This window comes from Bufo bufo, chromosome 2, assembly GCF_905171765.1.
Source record: "Bufo bufo chromosome 2, aBufBuf1.1, whole genome shotgun sequence".
Lineage (NCBI taxonomy): Eukaryota > Metazoa > Chordata > Amphibia > Anura > Bufonidae > Bufo > Bufo bufo.
Window position 1 is genome coordinate 466244317 of NC_053390.1, and position 22381 is coordinate 466266697.

General features: G+C 46.1%; 1 protein-coding gene across 2 annotated transcripts in view; it reads left to right on the forward strand.

The window, feature by feature from the left end:
• The window catches only part of UPF1 (UPF1 RNA helicase and ATPase), a 119377-nt gene that overhangs the window by 74244 nt on the left and 22752 nt on the right, over positions 1–22381 (forward strand). For both annotated transcript variants that reach the window (XM_040417665.1, XM_040417666.1), the window contains exons 19-21: positions 16424–16598; positions 18071–18152; positions 20998–21159. In XM_040417665.1, coding sequence (XP_040273599.1) covers positions 16424–16598; positions 18071–18152; positions 20998–21159 — 419 coding nt within the window. The remainder of the gene's footprint in view (positions 1–16423; positions 16599–18070; positions 18153–20997; positions 21160–22381) is intronic.

The window sequence follows — 22381 nt, forward strand, 5'->3', positions numbered from 1 at the left end:
CCATGGCCAATCTCCCTTCCCCTATGGTAGTTTCATTTCTCCTTTCCTGGATATTCTGGCTTGCGTGGTCTTCTGGTGGTTCAGCTCCTGGTTCCTTGTGAGCCCATTCCGGGTACTCCTTTCTGGAGTCCCTGTCCCCGTTCATTTGACCACTCAGGTTCTGCATGACAATCGTTTTTTTGGGGGGGTCGGGGCCTGGGTTGATTAATCCCAAGAAGACCACAAGGCTATTGGAACCCATAAAGGGAACAGTGTCTCTTTTCCCATCCTCCCACGTCAAGTACCTGGTATTGAGTGGTTTAGCGCTACGGTTTGCAATTCCGCCGTATGGTCTCCTTCGGGAGGGACCTCCTCCTGTTGTAGAACCTTTCCTCCTTAGGCTGTTGGAGTACTCTCCTTCTACTTTCATGTCTTTCAGTCCAGTGTGTCCTGCTGAGATTTCCTGGGCCTGTATCTGGTTCCTTTTTTCCCTGATGCTTCACATGCCCAGAGTTTCCTCTGGTCTTACGCTTCACAGGGATATCTTGTTTTCAGAGGCTCGTGCCTCGTCTCCTGTTTTTGGGACGCAGGTCTTAGTCTTTTTTCCTGGCTTTTACCTACAACCCCCTCCTTCTCCAAGGGTTGGCGGTTTCCTCTAGCAGCCTTGGGTTTTCGCCTTTTAAATAGGGCGCTTAACTTCATCACCTGCCTTGCGGTGAGGGGAGACCTGCTCCCTTCACATGTGAGCCTTGCTATGGCTTCACTCACTCGTTTGGCCACAGGTTTTTTCGCTCTTTGGGTCTGAGACAATTTAGAGTGTTAGGTAGTCCCAACACGCGGTGCTGTCCTAATTTTTTCTCCAGCCCTTGGCTGAGCTCGGTGTTCCCTTTTGCCGCCTTCTTGCATTTGGGATTTTCTTCCAGGCATTTTTCCTGGGGTGCTGACAGTCTTCACTGATTCTTCCTTGAGGTTTCTTCCTTGTTATGGAACCTCTTGCCCATTCCGTGTTTTTCTCCTGTTGGGTCACATGGTTCTCCTGCACCTGTATACCCAACCGGTGGCATGGCTGTTCTTTTCCCACCCTCGGGGACTGCTTTGGGACGTCCCATGGTGCTGTGTCCCCCAATGCCATGCACGAGAAAATTGGATTTTTTGTACTCACCGTAAAATCCTTTTCTCGTAGTAGGCATTGGGGGACACAGATCCCACCCTATGTTTTTACTTCCGATTTTCCGGGCTGGTCTCTTGCCTTGCCTTTTTTTTCTCTCTCCTACTGCTTTTGGTACAAACTGAATAGCATTGTGCCTGTGGAAAGGGTATAGCCCAACGGGGAGGAGCCAACACTTTGTGTCTAGTGCCTCCTAGTGGTAGTTGGACATATACCCATGGTGCTGTGTCCCCCAATGCCTACTACGAGAAAAGGATTTTACGGTGAGTACAAAAAATCCAATTTTCACCCACACTATCAAATTAGTCTTAATAAAATGAAATATAATTTTCTGTGTCTCTTACCAAGTCCTAGTAGGAATCTCACTTCTGCTCCTAGGAAAGCTGGGTGGTCCATCATAGCGCATCTCACCATGGCTTTCATCTTGATAGACCCCTCTAGAAAGCTCAACTTGTTTTCCTCTCTTTTTTTTCTCCTTCTCTTCTACCTTCTGTGTATGGTTTATGATCACAAACTTATCAGTTACACACCTTCCTAGATTGGAACTTTCCAATCATTGTTGGATGGGCGTGACCATTGATAAAAATGTGACATCATAACCTTACCCAGAATGCACTTTTGCTACTGTTGTATTGTCATACTGATACCTAGGTGGCACTGGTGTATAAGCTATTTGCATCATAGTATAAAGGGTTAACTTATGTAAGTCTGAATAAAACGTATTCTATATATTTGACCTTTAGAAGCTTTAATGCAAAGCTATAGGGATTAATTCTGACACTTGTAGCAATTAGAGACAGACCTCTAGGCGTCTCTCTGAATGTTTCTCACACTGTTGATTTATGGACTATGATGATATGAATGGCCTTGTTTTCTCAGAGATATCAGTACCTCCTGTCATACCAAAGATGTGAATAATTGTTACAAAACACACATCTTCACAGACACATTTTTAGAGATGAATATTCTCCTAATGAGAAATATATATAATATACTGGATACATGTCTTCAAAACATATAACAATATAATATAAAGTTTTATATATATATATATATATATATATATATATATATATATATATATATATACACACACACACACACACTGCTCATGCAGGCTGATCCAACTTTGATGTAATGTCCTTAAAACAAGTCAAAATGAGGCTCAGTAGTGTGTGTGTGGCCTCCACGTGCCTGTATGACCTCCCTACAACGCCTGTGCATGCTCCTGATGAGGTGGCGGACGGTCTCCTGAGGGATCTCCTCCCAGACCTGGACTAAAGCAACCTCCAACTCCTGGACAGTCTGTGGTTGGTGGATAGAGCGAGACATGATGTCCCAGATGTGCTCAATTGGATTCAGGTCTGGGGAACGGGCAGGCCAGTCCATAGCATCAATGCCTTCGTCTTGCAGGAACTGCTGACACACTCCAGCCACATGAGGTCTAGCATTGTCTTGCATTAGGAGGAACCCAGGGCCAACCGCACCAGCATATGGTCTCACAAGTGGTCTGAGGATCTCATCTCTGTACCTAATGGCAGTCAGGCTACCTCTGACGAGCACATGGAGGGCTGTGCGGCCCTCCAAAGAAATGCCACCCCACACCATTACTGACCCAATGCCAAACCGGTCATGCTGGAGGATGTTGCAGGCAGCAGAACGTTCTCTACGGCGTCTCAAGACTGTCATGTCTGTCACATGTGCTCAGTGTGAACCTGCTTTCATCTGTGAAGAGCACAGGGCGCCTGTGGCGAATTTGCCAATCTTAGTGTTCTCTGGCAAATGCCAAACGTCCTGCACGGTGTTGGGCTGTAAGCACAACCCCCACCTGTGGACGTCGGGCCCTCATATCACCCTCATGGAGTCTGTTTCTGACCGTTTGAGCAGACACATGCACATTTGTGGCCTGCTGGAGGTCATTTTGCAGGGCTCTGGCAGTGCTCCTCCTGTTCCTCCTTGCACAAAGGCGGAGGTAGCGGTCTAGCTGCTGGGTTGTTGCCCTCCTACGGCCTCCTCCACGTCTCCTGATGTACTGGCCTGTCTCCTGGTAGCGCCTCCATGCTCTGGACACTACGCTGACAGACACAGCAAACCTTCTTGCCACAGCTCGCATTGATGTGCCATCCTGGATAAGCTGCACTACCTGAGCCACTTATGTGGGTTGTAGACTCCGTCTCATGCTACCACTAGAGTGACAGCACCGCCAGCATTCAAAAGTGACCAAAACATCAGCCAGGAAGCATAGGAACTGAGAAGTGGTCTGTTGTCGCGACATGCAGAACCATTCCTTTATTGGGGGTGTCTTGCTAATTGCCTATAATTTCCACCTGTTGTCTATCCCATTTGCACAATGTGCTTACAGCCCAACACCGTGCAGGACGTTTGGCATTTGCCAGAGAACACCAAGATAGGCAAATTCGCCACTGGCGCCCTGTGCTCCTTGCAAATGAAAGCAGGTTCACACTGAGCACATGTGACAGAGTCTGGAGACGCCGTGGAGAACGTTCTGCTGCCTGCAACATCCTCCAGCATGGCCGGATTGGCATTGGGTCAGTAATGGTGTGGGGTGGCATTTCTTTGGAGGGCCGCACAGCCCTCCATGTGCTCGCCAGAGGTAGCCTGACTGCCATTAGGTACCGAGATGAGATCCTCAGACCCCTTGTGAGACCATATGCTGGTGCGGTTGGCCCTGGGTTCCTCCTAATGCAAGACAATGCTAGACCTCATGTGGCTGGAGTGTGTCAGCAGTTCCTGCAAGACAAAAGCATTGATGCTATGGACTGGCCCGCCCGTTCCCCAGACCTGAATCCAATTGAGCACATCTGGGACATCATGTCTCGCTCTATCCACCAACATCACGTTGCACCACAGACTGTCCAGGAGTTGGCCGCCACCTCATCAAGAGCATGCACAGGCGTTGTAGGGAGGTCATACAGGCACGTGGAGGCCACACACACTACTGAGCCTCATTTTGACTTGTTTTAAGGACATTACATCAAAGTTGGATCAGCCGGTAGTGTGTTTTTCCACTTTAATTTTGAGTGTGACTCCAAATCCAGACCTCTATGGGTTGAAAAATTTGATTTCCATTTTTTTTATTTTTGTGTGATTTTGTTGTCGGCACATTCAACTATGTAAAGAACAAAGTATTTCAGAAGAATATTTAATTAATTCAGATCTAGGATGTTATTTTTGTGTTCCCTTTATTTTTTTGAGCTGTGTGTGTGTGTGTGTGTGTGTGTGTGTGTAGAGAGAGAGAGAGATAATGTCCTACTGATTGTCTTATGCTAAGGACTAACTAAGGCTCATTAAATGAATACATGAATATTATATATTTTGTTTTATTAATAAATATCTAATTATCACCAGCTGCATAGAGCTTATCTCTATCTCCCTTCATAAATTTATAAGTAGACAAGGAGGATTCTTCTCAGACTGGTACATTAGGTTATAAACCTTCGTACGACCTTACTTTGGCCTACTCAAGATATACAAAATTGCAACTATAGTCGAGCATGGCACTTAAAGGCAATGAACATCCATCTTGACTAGAATAATTGGATATCAATGCATATACCTATGAAAAGGCACAACAAATACAGATGGTGATCGGTGGTGGTGTATTATAACACCAATCACCATCCTTCGATCCTGAGAGGTGATGGTGACATCGCCTCTCATTGGTCGGCTCGATGGGCGGGAGGTTCAAATCATCGCAGCGCTACTCTCTTCCTCCTTTTCAGTCCGGGAGCCCGAGGAGAGAGGAGCGCTGCGTCGTGTCTCAGAGCCAGCATCCCCTCATTTGTGCAGAGATCAGGATCCAGCCAGCACCCCATCTGTGCCCCAGCACCCCCAGGTATTTAGGGAAAAGCTAGGGAGAAGTTAGATTAGGCAGGGATATTTAGGGAAAGTTAGTTAAAGGAAAAAAAAAAAGTTACTGATTGCATCCCCCTAAATCGGATGTCTGGGGTCCACAGCACACTGTGTGACCCTAGACCCCCCCCCCCCCACAACTTTTTTGGGGTGCAGGCAGTTTTTTTGTGTATTTTTTATTTTATTTTTATTTTATTTTTTGTGCGTATGCTGACTGTGGCCGGGACTCTTAGCGTCCGGCCACTGTTAGCGCATCGCACACCCCACCGCTAATCAACTTCAGATGGTTGATCAGCTAATTTTTATTAATTTTTTTCACATTTTTCCCCCTTTGCAGTGTGTGTCGCAGGAGGGGGATACGGAAGGACACCACTACCGATCATCCGGGCCTCTGCATTATTGGTTGCTTCAGGGAGTACCACAGGGAGTCCCAATTTAGCCACTGACAATCGGATAAAAAACTGGTTCTCAGACTTGAGTCACTAAAACGAAAAAAAAAAATTTCTCGCCCATTCCATTGGGGGAGACAGACCATGGGTATAGCTTAGGCCATTACTAGGAGGAGACACTATGCAAATAAGAAAAACAGCTCCTCCTCCACTGGCTATACTCCCATGCTCCAACAGGAGGACCTCAGTTTTAGCTTAGTGTCTGATAAGGAGGTGACACTCCTGCTCTTGCAGGGTTGTCCCTGAAGTTTTATTCTTCTCCTGTTTGTTTGTTTTCTCAACAGAGGACGCAGGGTCGCATGGTGCGTCCCTGGTCTCTCAGTGGAGCGAGCGCCGGGGTCGAATGGACGTCCCCGGCTACCTCCCCTTCCCCCCAGAAGTTAAGTAGAACCTGGCTCGACCTGCAGCTCCAGTGGCATACCAGATCCGGGGTCACCTAGTCCTGCCCTCTTTCCAGATCACTGCCCCTCCTTGTGCCAGGTGACTGAAGAGGTGACCCCGCTGGTCCGGAACAGAGGGTGAAGACTGCACGACTCAGATAAGTGATCCAATCGTGCCTTCACAACAGCTCTCCTGCAATCTCCCCCCGTACTAGCTGTGTGACACGGTTCTTTGGGGCTTGCCTGGGGATCATGGTGGGCCTGCTGGATTGAGAGGGAGGAGGGATTGCTTTTTGGGGCTGTGATTAGTCGCAGCGTCTTGCTGCTGCGCCCCTTCCCGTTTGCGCGGCGGGCTCTTTAACCCCTTCATACCTGGCGGTGGACACAATTTCCGGAGCCTGGGTCTGCCTTTTTTATATTTCCCGCACGCACGTTTTTTGCGCGATCTGGGGGGCGGGGCCTATCACTTCTGCTCCAGCGTTTCCGCTTTGCCTCAACGCTTCTCCACGCTTGGCTGCTCCTCCAGATCCTCTTAGGTCACGGTAGGACTGTAGCGTTCTGCAAAGCTGGGAGACCCTGACTCCGGGATTGTCGCCATCATGCCTAGACCTGGGGCCCCCCAATAATCAAAAGCGGCAACTCTGGTCCCTTTGGGATCCTGTAAGGTATGCTGCCTACCACTATCGGTTACAGGATCCTGTGACTCTTGCCCTGCCTCAGGACAGGATCATCCTCCCCCTCCACCGCTCCAGCCCAGTCCCTCCACCGCCCCATCGGAGCCCTTCTGGGCCTCTGCTATATCTACGGCGGCCGCGCACTTGGCTCAAGTCTCGCACGCGGCCATGGCCTTTATGGAACGCATGGCGGCCACTGATCCTGTGGTTAGCACCGCTCCACCTCCCGATGCCCCCCACAGAGGACGCTCGAGCGGTAAGAGGCTGTGTACGCAGCAGCATCCATCTTCGGATGACTCTGCTCCCCCCCCCCCCCCTCGCCTGGAGGCGTGTTCAGCCTCTTCCCCTCGCAGGGACTACAGGTCTGAAGGGGAAAGGTCCGGCTCAGACGTGGACACGGAGCCGGAACCCTCGCCTAAGCTCTCCACCATGGTGACAGACTTGGTCACGGCGGTCCGTGACACCTTTGACATCCAGGGGGAACCTCCTTCTACTAGTAGCCAGGAATTCCCCCTTTTCCACTCTAGAAAACCATAGTCAGTCACATTCCCCATTCATGGCGAGTTCGCCAAGGTCCTTTCAAAGGCTTGGGAACGCCCTAATCACCGTTTTTCTGCCACAAGGCGCATGGATACTCTTTATCCTTTCCCGGCAGATAATGTGCGGCAGTGGTCTTCTCCTCCTAAGGTCGACCCACCTGTGGCCAGATTGGCTAAGAATACGGCAATACCATTCCTGGACGGGTCCTCCCTACAGGACTCCGTGGACAGGCGTTTGGACTCTTTCCAAAGCCATCTTCACTCTGCCGGGCACAGGTCTGCGACCCGCGTTCGCCTCGGCCTGGGTAGCCAGGGCGCTTTTGGTGTGGTTGCAGCGCCATCATCAGGACCTCGCGGAGCAGGATGCCTCTGCGGACACCCTGAACTTCGTTCTCCAGATGTCCCAGGCGACAACATTCCTCTGTGAGGCCTCATTGGACGTCAGCACTCTTTGTGCGGATTTCGGCCCTCTCTGTCACGCAGCGCAGGGAAGTCTGGTTGAAGGTCTGGGACACCGACGCTTCCTCCAAGCGCTGCCTCACTAGCCTCCCCTTTGCGGGCTCCAGGCTCTTCGGTGCTAAGCTGGATGAGATTATCGCTGACGCTACGGGGGGCAAGAGTACACACTTGCCCCAATCTATATCCAAGCGCGCCTTCAGAGCTCGCCCCTCTGGCTCTAGAAACCAGTCCTTTCGGCGCTTCTCCTCCTCCAGGTCTGCGACAGCCCCCTCCTCTGGCGGCTCTCAGGACTCCTGCGTGAAGCCTTCCTTTAAGCCTCAACCTTCCTGGTGCCCGCGGGCACAGTTCCAAGGGAGTTCTGCCCGCCCCGCAGTTCCCAAGCAGTTCTCCGCCTGAGGGGGCGCCCCCACCGCTTGCGGTGGGGGGCGCCGTCTGCTCTCCTTTCAGCAGGTTTGGAGGGCTCATGTTCAAGACACCTGGGCCGTGGAAATTGTAACTTCCGGTTACAAGATAGAATTAGTTTCCAGACCTCCGGAACGTTTCTTTCCTCAAAGAAGGAGGGATCAGTGCGTCCGGTCCTGGACCTGAAGCTGTTAAACAAGTCCCTGCGGGTGCGGAGGTTCCGGATAGAATCCCTCCGCTCAGTTATTGCTTCTCTTCTTCCAGGGGAGTTCCTCGCGTCTGTGGACATTCGGGACGCCTTTCTGCATGTCCCTATCGCAGAATCTCACCACAGGTTCCTGCGCTTCGCCATTGGCGACCGTCATTATCAGTTTGTCGCCCTTCCCTTTCGGCTGGCGACAGCCCCGTGGGTATTCACAAAGATCTTGGCTCCCATATTGCAAGTTCTCACGGATACGGGAGTCGGTGTCTCGCCTTCTGCATTCCCCGTGTCTCTCCATCCGGGAGTGCATGCAGTTCTGGGGCTTATGGTGGCCTCCTTCGATGCAGTCCCCTTTGCCCAGTTTCACACTCTGCCTCTGCAGCAGGCGATTATGTCTTTCTGGGACAGGACATTGAAGGGTCTGGACTCTCGGATCCGCCTTCCTCCTCGGGTTCGCATGAACCTCCCGTGGTGGCTGTCCCCTCAGAATCTGACTTCGGGGAAATCCTTCCTCCCAATCTCCAGTCTCCTGGGTTGGGGCGGCGTTCTTCGGGCTCGGACGGTTCAGGGGGTGTGGTCAGAAGTGGAAGCACGCCTTCCGATCAACATATTGGAGCTCAGAGCAATATTCCTGTCTCATTGGACCCCCCCTCCTAACGGGTCTCCCGGTAAGGATCCAGTCGGACAATGCCACGGCCGTGGCCTACATCAATCGGCAGCCGGCCGGTGATGCAGGATGTGAAGAGGATCTTCCAGTGGGCGGAGGCTCACATTCCAATATTGTCTGCAGTGTACATCCCAGGGGTCGAAGACTGGACGGCGGACTTTCTCAGCCGCAACAGGGCGGATCCGGGAGAGTGGTCTCTACATCCGGCGTATTCGAGGACGTCTGTCGCCGTTGGGGCCGCCCGGACGTGGACTTGATGGCGTTCAGGCTCAACAACAAGGTTCCCACGTTCCTGGCCCGAGCTCGGGATCTGGAGGGGTATGGGGTGGACGCTCTGGTGTCTCCGTGGCAAGACTTCACACTCCTCTGTCTTCCCACCACTGCCTCTACCCCCAAAGGTTCTTCGCAGGGTCGCGGCAGAAGGAATCCCGACCATCCTCATCGCTCCTGATTGGCCTCGCCACGCGTTAGTTTAACGGCGTGGCTGTTGAGACCACCATCTTGAAGAGGGGCTTCTCGGACTCTGTCGTGAAGACCATGATCAAAGCCAGAAAAACCAGCTTCCTCCCGGATATACTATTGTACCTGGAAGGCCTTTCTTGCCTTTTGTGAGAAGATAGGCGTTTTTCCCCTTCATTTCTCCGTTCCGGTGGTCCTCTCCTTTCTCCAGTCGGGTCTTGAGATGGGAATGTCCCTGAGCTCTCTGGCTCTGCTAGGTCCAGTGAGGACCTTCCTACAGGGGGTGGCGCATTCGGTCCCTCCGTATGTCCCTCCCCTGGGATCTGAATCTGGTTCGGTCTTCCCTCCAGACGGCTCCCTTTGAGCTCCTGAGGGAAGTTTCCCTGAGTCTTCTCACCTGGAAGGTGGTCTTTTTGGTGGCCATCACCTCTATCAGGAGGGTATCTGAGCTGGCCGCCCTTTCCTCTAAGGAGCCCTTTTTGGTCTTCCACAAGGATAAGGTGGTACTGCGCCCAGTCCCTTCTTTTTTGCTCAAGGTGGTCTCTGCCTTCCACCTTAATGAGGACATAGTCCTGCCCTCCTTTTGCCCCTCTCCGGCAAATCCCAAGGAGCGCACTCTTCATTCTCTAGACGTTGTCCGCGCTTTGCGGGTGTACCTGCCGGTTACTGCCCCATTTCGCCGCTCGGACTCCCTTTTCGTGGTTCCCGAGGGGCCTCGTAAGGGTCTGGCGGCCTCCAAGGTCACTGTGGCTCGGTGGATTCGGTCGACTATTGCCATGGCCTATCGGTCCCGCGGTAGAGTTCCCCCAGCCTGTGGGGGCCTCCTGGGCTAGGCGCAATCGAGCCTTTGCATCACAGCTTTGTAAGGCGGCCACCTGGTCGTCCTTACATACCTTTACAAAGTTCTACCAACTGCACTCTGTGGCTTCGGCTGATGCTGCGACTCGGGCGCAAGGTATTGCAGGCTTTGGTTCCTGTTTAACCGTTGGACGTTTCCCTCTGGAGGTGTTGGTCTTCCCACCCCATGGACTGCTCTAGGACGTCCCATGGTCTGTGTCCCCCAATGGAATGGGCGAGAAAAGGAGATTTTTTGTGAAACTCACCTGTAAAATCTTTTTCTCGTCTTTTCCATTGGGGGACACAGCTCCCACCCATTCTTGTCTGTTGCAGGAGGGGTTGGTTCAATTCTGTTGGGACCTTATGGTTAACGGCCCGATGGCGGTATTCCTCGGTTCTGTTTTTCTTTGTTAATATTTTTTGGTCTCCTTCTCCTACTGCTTTTGCACGCCCTGAGGTCCTCCTGTTGGAGCATGGGGGTATAGCCAGTGGAGGAGGAGCTGTTTTTCTTATTTGCATAATGTCTCCTCCTAGTAATGGCCTAACTAGTAATGGCCTAAGCTATACCCATGGTGTGTCCCCCAATGGAAAAGAGGAGAAAAAGATTTTACAGGTGAGTTTCACAAAAAATCAAAAATATTATTTAGTAAAACTAAAATAAAAAATGACATATTAGGTATCGCCACGTCCGTAATAATCTGCTCTATAAAAATACCCCCCAACCCCTCAGATGAACATGGTCAAAAAAAGTGTGCAAAGAAAGCAATTTTTTGGCAAATTTTCAATTTTAATCCGTTTTTTTACAATAAAAAAGTAAGGGCTAACAGCCAAACAAAACTTAATATTTATTACTCTCATACTGCAGCTTACAGAAACACCCCATATGTGGTCGTAAACTGCTGTATGACCAAACGGCAGGGCGCAGAAGGAAATGAACGCCGTATGGTTTCTGGAAGGCAGATTTTGATGGCCTTTTTTTTTTTTTTTTGGCACCATGTCCCATTTGAAGCCCCCCTGATGCACCCCTAGAGTAAAAACTCCATAAAAGCGACCCCATCTAAGAAACTACACCCCTCAAGGTATCCAAAACTGATTTTACAAACGTCGTTAACCCTTTAGGTGTTGGCAAATGGAGATTCAATTTCAGAATTTCTATTTCTGGTAACCTTGCCTCAAAAAAATGTAATATAGATAAACCAAAAATCATATGTACCCTAAAAATAGTCCCAACAAAACTGCCACCTTATCCCGTAGTTTCCAAAATGGGGTCACTTTTATGGAGTTTTTACTCTAGGGGTGCATCAGTGGGGCTTCAAATGGGACATGGTGTAAGTAAACCAGTCCCGCAAAATCTGCTTTCCAAAACCCACACGGCGCACCTTTCCCTCTACGCCCTACTGTGTGCCTGTACAGTAGTTTACGGCCACATATGGGGTGTTTCTGCAAACTACAGAATCGGGGCAATAAATATAGCATTTTGTTTGGCTGTTAACCCTTGCTTTGTTACTGGAAAAAATTGATTTAAAATGGAAAATTTGCCAATAATTTGAAATTCTCTCATTTAATCCCAATTTGCCATTAACTCTTGCAGGGCTCCAGACAAAAAAAAATCTCAAAGAGCCATTGGCTCCTAATCTGAAAAATTTAGGAGCCAAATGAATTTTTTAGTCGCCAAATGTAAAATACATATAATTATAATAAAAAATAAAAGACTTGTCTGGCTACAGTGCGGGGAAAGCGGACTGGGGTGACGTTACGCAGTCCGGCATGCTGCCCAGGTGTGGCATGGCACAGTAGGGCCCATCCCTTGCGGCTCTTCAGCGTACGGGGCCCCAGTGAACACTGAACAGACGCGTCCACTCTGGGGTTCACCTGAACCCCTACTACTTTGGTGTAAGAGCGGCTCAGCCCCAGCTCCGGCCCCAGCTGGCTGAGCAAGGCCTACAGCTGAGCCCATATCCGGTAGTTATCCAGGCAGTTAAAGAGAAGGGCAGACTTCATGGGCCCCCTTGTAGGGAGGCTTCTAGTAGGGCCCCTTGGGTTTGTAGTAGGGGGGCTGTAGCCGGTAAGTGGGCCCATAGTTTGGGAAGGGCGGATAGGGAGGGTGCATGATCAGAGTCCTGCAAGGAGCAGGTGGGCTGCGCGGCTGCCCCTTATATCAGCCTAACGTTACTTTAACGACCGGCAGCCTTAACACCTTCACTGCCAGCCACACCTGAGCCTCCCCAGCGTGGTGGCATCTCCACATCGTAGGCTGTACAAATGGCAGAGTGCTCCCTCATACCGCTGCACGTGCGCCAACTGATGGAACTGGTCACAATCACACTTATCAGGCTCACACCAGAAAAGGTTCCCCCCCACTTTAGCATAAAATAGGAGATGTGCAGAGAAAGTTAGGTAGGTAGGCGGGGGGAATACTGGGCAGCAGCAGCCATTAGCAAGTGGTGAGGTGATCATCAGTCATCTCACCACTTGCTAATGTTAAGTATGTAAAGGGTTAATAGGAGCCCCGTGCTGGTCAAGACACTAAAAAGCCAGTGAACCATATCTCTTTCAAAAGTCTTAGGAGGAGGAGATAACCTCCAGGAGATAACCTCTCCTCCTACTAAGCAAGGACTATTGAAAGAGATATGGTTCACTGGCTTTTTAGTGTCTTGACCAACGGCTCCTATTAACCCTTTTATTCCCTTATTAAGAATGTTTGTGAGCCCAGGCAGGGAGCTCACACGGAGCACCAGCAGCGGCCCCTGAGTGTTATCAGGGTTGTAAAGACGATAAGGATTAGCCTTTATCAGCGGCAGCGCAGGGGTGACTGTGACAGTCTGTGGATTGTGACTGTGACAGTCTGTGGATTGTTAAGTATCCGCTTCTCAAGCTAACCTCTGTTCTATGGAGCGGCTCCCTGTCTTCATGACTCTGAAGCTGCTGCTGTGTTCAGCGCGGGAGAATGGGGGTGTGAGAGGAGCATCCAATGGTACAGCAGCACACTGATACTGACCAATCAGCAGCCTCCTCTCTAATAACAGAGCTCTATACTGTGCGGAGCTCTGTTATTGGATTGCCGCCTGCCTGCTGTATGAAATGCCGTTCTTCTTAAAGCAGCAGAGCAGCGGAGGCTCTAGGCGCAAATGGCGACAAGACTACAAAGTCTTGTCGCCATTTTGCAATTCTAAGTCGCATTGGCGACCATTTTGGTCGCCATCTGGATCCCTGTCTTGTGGAACATCTAAAGGGTTGATAACGTTTGTAAAATCAGTTTTGAATACCTTGAGGGTTGTAGTTTCTAGAATAGGGTCATTTTCGGGTGGTTTCTATTATGTAAGCCTCACAAAGTGACTTCAGACCTGAACTAGTCCCTAAAAATAGTTTTTTTGAAATTTTCAGAAAAATTTCAAGATTTGCTTCTAAACTTCTTCTAACCTTTGTAACGTCCCCAAAAACTAAAATGTTCTTCCCAAAATTATCCAAACATGAAGTAAACATATGGGAAATGTAAAGTAATAACTATTTTTGGAGGTATTACTATGTATTATAGCAGTAGAGAAATTGAAACTTGGAAATTTGCTATTTTTTTTAAAGAAAAATTTGGTAAATTTGCTATTTTTTTTATAAATAAAAATGAATTTTTTGGACTTCATTTTACCAGTGTCATGAAGTACAATGTGACGAAAAAAAACAATCTCAGAATGGCCTGGATAAGTAAAAGCGTTTTAAAGTTATCACCACTTAACCCCTTAAGGACTTTTTGCAAATCTGACCAGTCACTTTAAGTGCTGATAAGTTTAAAACGCTTTGACTTACCCAGGCCGTTCTGAGAGAGTTTTTTCGTCACATATTGTACTTCATGACACTGCTAAAATTGGGTCCAAAAAATTCATTTTTATTTATAAAAAAATACAAAATTTACCAAAATATTTTTTTTAAAAATTGCAAATTTCCAAGTTTCAATTTCTCTACTTCTATAATACATAGTAATACCTCCAAAAATAGTTATTACTTTACATTCCCCATATGTCTACTTCATGTTTGGATAATTTTGGGAATGATATTTTATTTTTTGGGGATATTACAAGGCTTAGAAGTTTAGAAGCAAATCTTAAAATTTTTCAGAAATTTTCAAAAACCAAATTTTTAGGGACCAGTTCAGGTCTGAAGTCACTTTGCGAGGCTTACATAATAGAATCCACCCAAAAATGACCCCATTCTATAAACTACACCCCTCAAGGTATTCAAAACTGATTTTACAAACATCGTTAACCCTTTAGGTGTTCCACAAGAATTTATGGAAAATAGAGATACAATTTAAAAATTTCACTTTTTTGGCAGCTTTTCAATTTTAATTTATTTTTTCCAGTTACAAAGCAAGGGTTAACAGCCAAACCAATCTCAATATTTATTGCCCTGATTCTGTAGTTTACAGAAACACCCCATATGTGGTCGTAAACTACTGTATGGGCACACGGCAGGGCGCAGAAGAAAAGGAATGCCATACGGTTTTTGGAAGGCAGATTTTGCTGGACTGGTTTTTTTGACACCATGTCCCATTTGAAGCCCCCCTGATGCACCCCTAGAGTAGAAACTCCAAAAAGTGGCCCCATTTTAGAAACTACGGGATAGGGTGGCAGTATTGTTGGTACTAGTTTAGGGTACATATGATTTTTGGTTGCTCTATATTACACTTTTTGTGAGGCAAGATAACAAGAAATAGCTGTTTTGGCACCGTTTTTTTTTTATTTTTATTTTTTTTTGTTATTTACAACATTCATCTGACAGGTTAAACCATGTGATATTTTTATAAACCAGGTTGTCACGAATGCGGCGATACCTAATATGTATTCATTTTTTTTATTTATGTAAGTTTTACACCATGATTTCTTTGTTTCCATAGTCTGAGAGCCATAATTTTTTCAGTTTTTGGGCGATTACCTTGGGTAGGGTATGATTTTTGCGGGATGAGATGACTGTTTTATTGGCACTATTTTGGGGTGCGTGTGACTTTTTGATCGCTTGCTATTACACTTTTTGTAATGTAAGGTGACAAAAAATGGTTTATTTAGCAGTTGTTTTTTTTTGTTTTTTTTACTGTGTTCATTTGAGGGGTTAGATCATGTGATATTTTTATAGAGCCGGTTGATACGGACGCGGCGATACAGAATATGTATACTCTTTTTATTTTATTTTTTTCATGTAAGTTTTACACTAACAGCTTTTTTAAAACAAAAAAATTGTTTTAGTGTATCCATATTCTGAGCCATATTTTTTTTATTTTTTGGGCGATTGTCTCAGGTAGGGGCTCATTTTTTGCGGGATGAGGTGACTGGTACTATTTTGGTGGGCAAACGTCTTTTCGATCGCTTGCTGTTGTACTTTTTGTGATGTAAGGTGACAAATGGTTTTTTTAGCACTTTTTTTTTTTTTTTACGGTGTTCATCTGAGTGGTTAGGTCATGTGATATGTTTATAGAGCCGGTCGATATGGACGTGGCGATATCTAATATGTATACCTCCCCCCCCACACACCTATTTTTTACCAATTTATTTTAACTATTTGGGGAAAATGACGTTTTTGTTTATTTTTACTTGAAACGTTAATTTTTTTTTAACTTTATTTTTTGTCCCACTTTGGGACTTGAACTTTTGGGGGTCTAATCCTTTACAATGCATTCCAATACTTCAGACCTGTGGTTTTGCCGCCGCAAACCACAGGTCTGAATTGACCTGCGGTTTGGGGCGATCGCCGATACGGGGTACGTCCTGAGTCCTTAAGGGCTCGGGAAACAGGGCATACCGGTACGCCCCAAGTCCTTAAGGGGTTAAAGTGACACTGGTCAGATTTGCAAAAAATGGCCTGGTCCTTAAGGTGAATTAAGGCTGTGTCCTTAAGGAGTTAAAGGTGTAGCTATTGCTTGGATTTTGGCATAATTGGCAGTAAGTCTCAGTGTTGTAGACGATAGCTTTCATATGTCATTTTCTTTTGTTGAGCAATTGCATTATTTTTTGTCACCCCCATATTTGGAGGTGTGCGATACATCATCAGATCTAGCATTTAATGGGAGGTGGGTTCTGTTGTCCATATTGTAAGTCCACATTACATACTTTGTAATTTTTAACTTGTATTTTAGGATCTAATAAAGGATGTATTTATATTTGTGTGGTTTGGTATTTTTGGCAGTTCATGCATTTGCACCACACAATTTTCTATTTTTGTGTTTGGAGTATTAACAAACTCTCTCTATATATATATATATATATATATATATATATATATATATATATAATTTCTCTCAGTGATGAGTAATCTAGAATTCCTTTGTTAAACTAAACATCTGTTTCTAGGTATGGTGTAATCATTGTGGGCAACCCAAAGGCACTTTCAAAGCAACCCCTGTGGAACCACCTTCTAAATTACTACAAGGAACAAAAAGTCCTTGTTGAAGGACCTCTCAACAATCTTAGAGAAAGTCTCATGCAATTTAGCAAACCTCGCAAACTTGTAAATACCATTAATCCTGTAAGTATCCACCTTGTAGAACTTTATCATGTACTTGTCTGCTGTGTAAGGCTGAGTTCACACGGGCGAGTATTCCGCGCAGGTGCAATGCGGAAGGTGAACGCATTGCACCCGCACTGAATCTGGACCCATTCATTTCTATGGGGCTGTTCACATGAGCGGTGATTTTCACGCATCACTTGTGCGTTGCGTGAAAATCGCAGCATGCTCTATATAATGCGTTTTTCACGCAACGCAGGCCCCATAGAAGTAAATGGGGTTGCGTGAAAATCGCAAGCATCCGCAAGCAAGTGCGGATGCGGTGCGATTTTCATGCACGGTTGCTAGGAGACTATCGGGATGGAGACCCGATCATTATTATTTTCCCTTATAACATGGTTATAAGGGAAAATAATAGCATTCTGAATACAGAATGCATAGCAAAATAGTGCTGGAGGGGTTAAAAAAAAATAAAAAAAATTTAACTCACCTTAGTCCACTTGATCGCGCTGCCCGGCTTCTCGTCTGTCTCCTTTGTTGAACAGGAACTGTGGTGAGCATTCATTACAGGAACAGGACCTGTGGTGACGTCACTCCAGTCATCACATGAGCCATCACCATCAACCCCTCCAGCGCTATTTTACTATGCATTCTGTATTCAGAATGCTATTATTTTCCCTTATAACCATGTTATAAGGGAAAATAATACAATCTACAGAACACCGATTCCAAGCCCGAACTTCTGTGAAGAAGTTCGGGTTTGGGTACCAGACATGCACGATTTTTCTCACGCGAGTGCAAAACGCATTACAATGTTTTGCACTCGCGCGGAAAAATCGTGCATGTTCCCGCAATGCACCAGCACATTTTCCCGCAACGCCCGTGTCAACTCAGCCTAAGGCTACTTTCACTCTGGCGTTTCTGGGTCCGCTTGTGAGATCAGTTTACAGGATCTCACAAGCGGCCCAAAACAGATAAGGATCCATTCAGAATGCATCAATTTGGCTGCGTTTGGTCTCCGTTGCATTTTTTTAGGCAGTCAGTAAAAGGCAGCTTGCAGAGTTTTGGTGTCCCCCTGACAATGCGGAGCCAAACAGATCCGTTCGGACTTACAATGTAAGTCGATGGGGACGGATCCTTTTTTTCACTGACACAATATGGTGCAATTGAAAACGGATCTGTCGTTGACGATTCAATGTAAGTCAAAACTGATCCGTTTTGACTTGGACTTTTTTTTTAATGAATAATGCAAACTGATCCGTTATGAACGGATACAAGCGTTTGCATTATCGGTGCGGATCTGTCTGTGCAGATACAAGACGGATCCGCACCGAACGCCAGTTTGAAATTAGCCTAAGGAGAATGCCTGCACTTGTCCTTTGTCTGAAACTGCCTACGCTGAGGTCTATTTATGTTTGAGCAATCCAGTTTCTTTTTTTTTTTTTGTCTCACCTTTTGGCTATTATAGTAACAGCCTTCATAATGTATTCCAGGGGGCACGTTTTATGACAACAGCGATGTATGATGCCCGTGAAGCAATAATCCCTGGTTCTGTGTATGACCGGAGTAGTCAAGGTAAACAAATAGGCCTTAGGTTTTCGTTTTGCTTTGGTCAGTAAAAGTCAGGTCCATAAATATTGGGACATCGAAACAATTCAAAATTTTTTGCCTCTATACACCACCACAATGGATTTGAAATGAAACAAACAAGATGTGGTTTTACTGCAGACTGTCAACTTTAATTTGAGGGTATTTACATCTAAATCAGGTGAGCGGTGTAGGAATTACAACAGTTTGCATATGTGCCTCCCATTTGTTAAGGGACTAAAAGTAATGTGGCAATTGGCTTCTCAGCTGTTCAATGGTCACTTGTGTGTTATTCCCTCATTATCCAAATTACAATGAGCAGATAAAAGGTCCAGAGTTCATTTCAAGTGTGTTATTTGCATTTTGAATCTGTTGCTGTCAACTCTTAAGATGAGATACAAAGAGTTGTCATGATCAGTGAAGCAAGCAATCATTAGGCTGAAAAAACAAAACAAACCCATCAGAGAGATAGCAAAAACATTAAGCGTGGCCAAAACAACTGTTTGAAACAGCAACACCGGAAGACCACGGAAAACAACTGGGGTGGATGACCGAAGAATTCTTTCCCTGGTGAAGAAAACACCCTTCACAACAGTTGGCCAGATCAAGAACACTCTCCAGGAGGAAGGTGTATGTGTGTCAAAGTCAACAATCAAGAGACTTCACCAGAGTGAATACAGAGGGTTCACCACAAGATGTAAACCATTGGTGAGCCTCAAAAACAGGAAGGCCAGATTAGAGTTTGCCAAACATCTAAAAAAGCCTTCACAGTTCTGGAACAACATCCTATGGACAGATGAGACCAAGATCAACTTGTACCAGAGTGATCGGAAGAGAAGAGTATGGAGAAGGAAAGGAGCTGCTCATAATCCTAAACATACCACCTCATCAGTGAAGCATGGTGGTGATAGTGTCATGGCGTGGGCATGTATGGCTGCCAATGGAACTGGTTCTCTTGTATTTATTGATGATGTGACTGCTGACAAAAGCAGCAGGATGAATTTTGAAGTGTTTCGGGCAATATTATCTGCTCATATTCAGCCAAATGCTTCAGAACTCATTGGACGGCGCTTCACAGTGCAGATGCACAATGACCCAAAGCATACTGCAAAAGCAACCAAAGAGTTTTTTTAAGGGAAAGAAGTGGAATGTTATGCAATGGCCAAGTCAATCACCTGACCTGAATCCGATTCAGCATTCATTTCACTTGCTGAAGACAAAACTAAAGGGAAAATGCCCCAAGAACAAGCAGGAACTGAAGACAGTTGCAGTAAAGACCTGGCAGAGCATCACCAGGGATGAAACCCAGCGTCTGGTGATGTCTATGCGTTCCCGACTTCAGGCTGTAATTGACTGCAAAGGATTGTCAACCAAGTATTAAAAAGTGAGTTTGTTTTATGATTATTATTCTGTTCCATTACTTTTGGTCCCTTAACAAGTGGGAGGCACATATGCAAACTGTTGTAATTCCTACACCGTTCACCTGATTTGGATGTAAATACCCTCAAATCTGACTGTCTGCAGTTAAAGCACATCTTGTTTGTTTCATTTCAATTGCATTGTTGTGGTGTATAGAGCCAAAAATGTTAGAATTGTGTCTGTCCCAATATTTATGGACGTGACTGTACCTAACACTTCAACATATCTTGCATTAAAGGGGTAATGTGAGATGTATTTTTTTTATTCTATCTTCAAAGTGAAAAGAATTTAGCCCTCCTAAATGCAGGTGAGAGGTTAACAGCTGACATGAGAGCTAATTATTTCTCACTGATAAGGGTACTTTCACCCTTGCGGCAGGACGGATCCGACAGGCTGTTCACCCTGTCTGAGCCGTCCTTCTGCTATTTTGCCGGACCGCCGCTCTGTCCCCATTGACTATAATGGGGGCGGAGCCTGGCGCAGTTCGCGGTGAGAGGCCACCGGACTAAAAAGTCGGACATGCAGGACTTTTAGTCCGGCGGCCTTTCGCCGTGCTGCGCCGGAGCTCCGCCCCCGTCCTCATTATAGTCTATGGGGACGGAGCGGCCGTCCCGCGGCACGGCGAAGTAGGGGAAGGACGGATCAGACAGGGTGAACAGCCTGTCGGATCCGTCCTGCCGCAAGTGTGAAAGTACCCTAAGACGTTTTACAGAGTTTCTTGTGGTCGCTTATGATTTATGCAACGTTGTGTGAAAAGTTAGTGACCATTTAAGTACTATAAATCATAAATAGGGAAAATATTTTCTCACAGTTCAACTTCAGATTTGTATAGCATGTTAAAATACTGGCTGTAAGCAGGGCCTTCTTGATTCCTTAGTGACTAGAAGCATGATCCTTTACGTAAGAGCAGAACCAGTATTTAATGTGTGAGCCGATAGTACCTTAGAAAACTGAATATTACAAGCATATATTTGCTAAATGTCTCAGACAGCACAGATTACTACTGTTTGTGCTTGTTACACATTACCTAGTTAGGCTGTGTTCACACTTGTACTCTGGTTTCTGTGCTGAATCTGTCGTATGACATATAGTATTAGCGCCTTACCGACCACATTGACTTGTGAAACATTGGGTTTCAGTGTGTATAGCTGTCATTTTGATAGTTCTACAAGAGGTGCTTTTTCTATTTTTCCTGTCTAAAATGACTGAAAGCAAAGAGAATGTAAAGCTGTACTGTGATTAGTTGCTGCGCTCAACAGACAGGTTGTGACAAGTGTTGGCCTCCGTGGTGATAAAATCATTGATGGTGTTCAGTCTTTACATCATAGTTGACAGGATTTCATATGAAACACAGTGATAATTGAAGTAATTTTCTGTTTGTGTTGTTCTAATTTCTGCTTCCATTATCTTTAAGCTCGACCTTCAAACATGTACTTTCAAACTCATGATCAGATCGGCATGATTAGCTCTGGACCCAGTCATGTAACTGCCATGAACATTCCTATACCATTTAATTTGGTCATGCCTCCAATGCCTCCTCCAAGTTATTTTGGACAGGCCAATGGACCAACTGCAGGTACCTAACATTCACATGATTTATATAAAGCCTGTTAATCCATAAAAGCTGAATACATATTAAAACTACAAATATAGGCAGTTTCCTGGGATTCAAAAAGACTACTCTTGTGTTTTTAGTTTTTAAGGGGTTGTCCTATTACAACAACTTATCTCCTATCCACTGGATAAAGGATGTGTCTGACCGCTGAGGTCCCCACCGATCACGAGAACAAGAGCTGTGTTACCTCATTTGAATGGAGCAGCAGACACTTCTCCTTTGTGTCCGCCACTCTAGTCAACTCTGAGACAGCCATAGATAGTCGAGTACATTTAAAATGTTTGAATCTATAGAGCAGTTGCTATGTGGGTGCTGCCATACAGTTTTTGATGTAGAACAGTATGCAAAAAATGTATTTGTGAAAAAAAAAAGGCACCAAAAAAATGAAAAATGACTCAAAAAAAGGTCAAGCAAAGACAGTGACACCACCCTTTAGGTGTGTGATTTAAAGAGATGTACCGTGTGGATGACGGGTACAGCACCCTGCTAGAACATCTGTGATATGTCTAGGCTACAAGAGGGTTTCCAGCTTTAGAAAGCTTTACTATTGTACAATGACAATATGCAACTTGCTGATATATTTGTGTTTTTAATTCCTCCCCATTTCTTTCTCTGTAAGTAGGAACAACTGAAAGTTGCCCATATGCATCAGACTAAAGTTAATGAAAAGGGTTTCTTTCAGCCATAAATATTCATCAGGGAAAAATGTATCCACGTTTTTGTCAAATGACACACAGGGAGACATTTAAAATTGGTCTATCCATACAGCAGATGCCTCCTAACAATTTAGGTACATCTCTGCCCTGCCGTGCAATAGAAACTGAAGTCTAGAATTTAGCTATAACGTCCACCATTTTCTGGTGAAAGTTATAGTAAATGGGGGGATTTGGAGAGAATCACTGATTCAGACCCTGACGTGAGTCCAAAGCAATCTCCCGAGATTGCGTCTAAGGTGGCCAGCAGTAATTGTCGTATGCATTACCCCCTTCCTTAGGCGGAGTAACTGCACTACTTCGGGATACAGTACCTGCCTTATACATTGTCCCCTGCCATAGGTGGACTAAGTACAATAACATGGGGTTTGGGACCTGCCATATGCATATTCATTGATGGCACAATGACATTATCACTGGTTACATTGTGTGCTGTATGAATTGCCCCCTTACTTAGGTGCAACAATTGC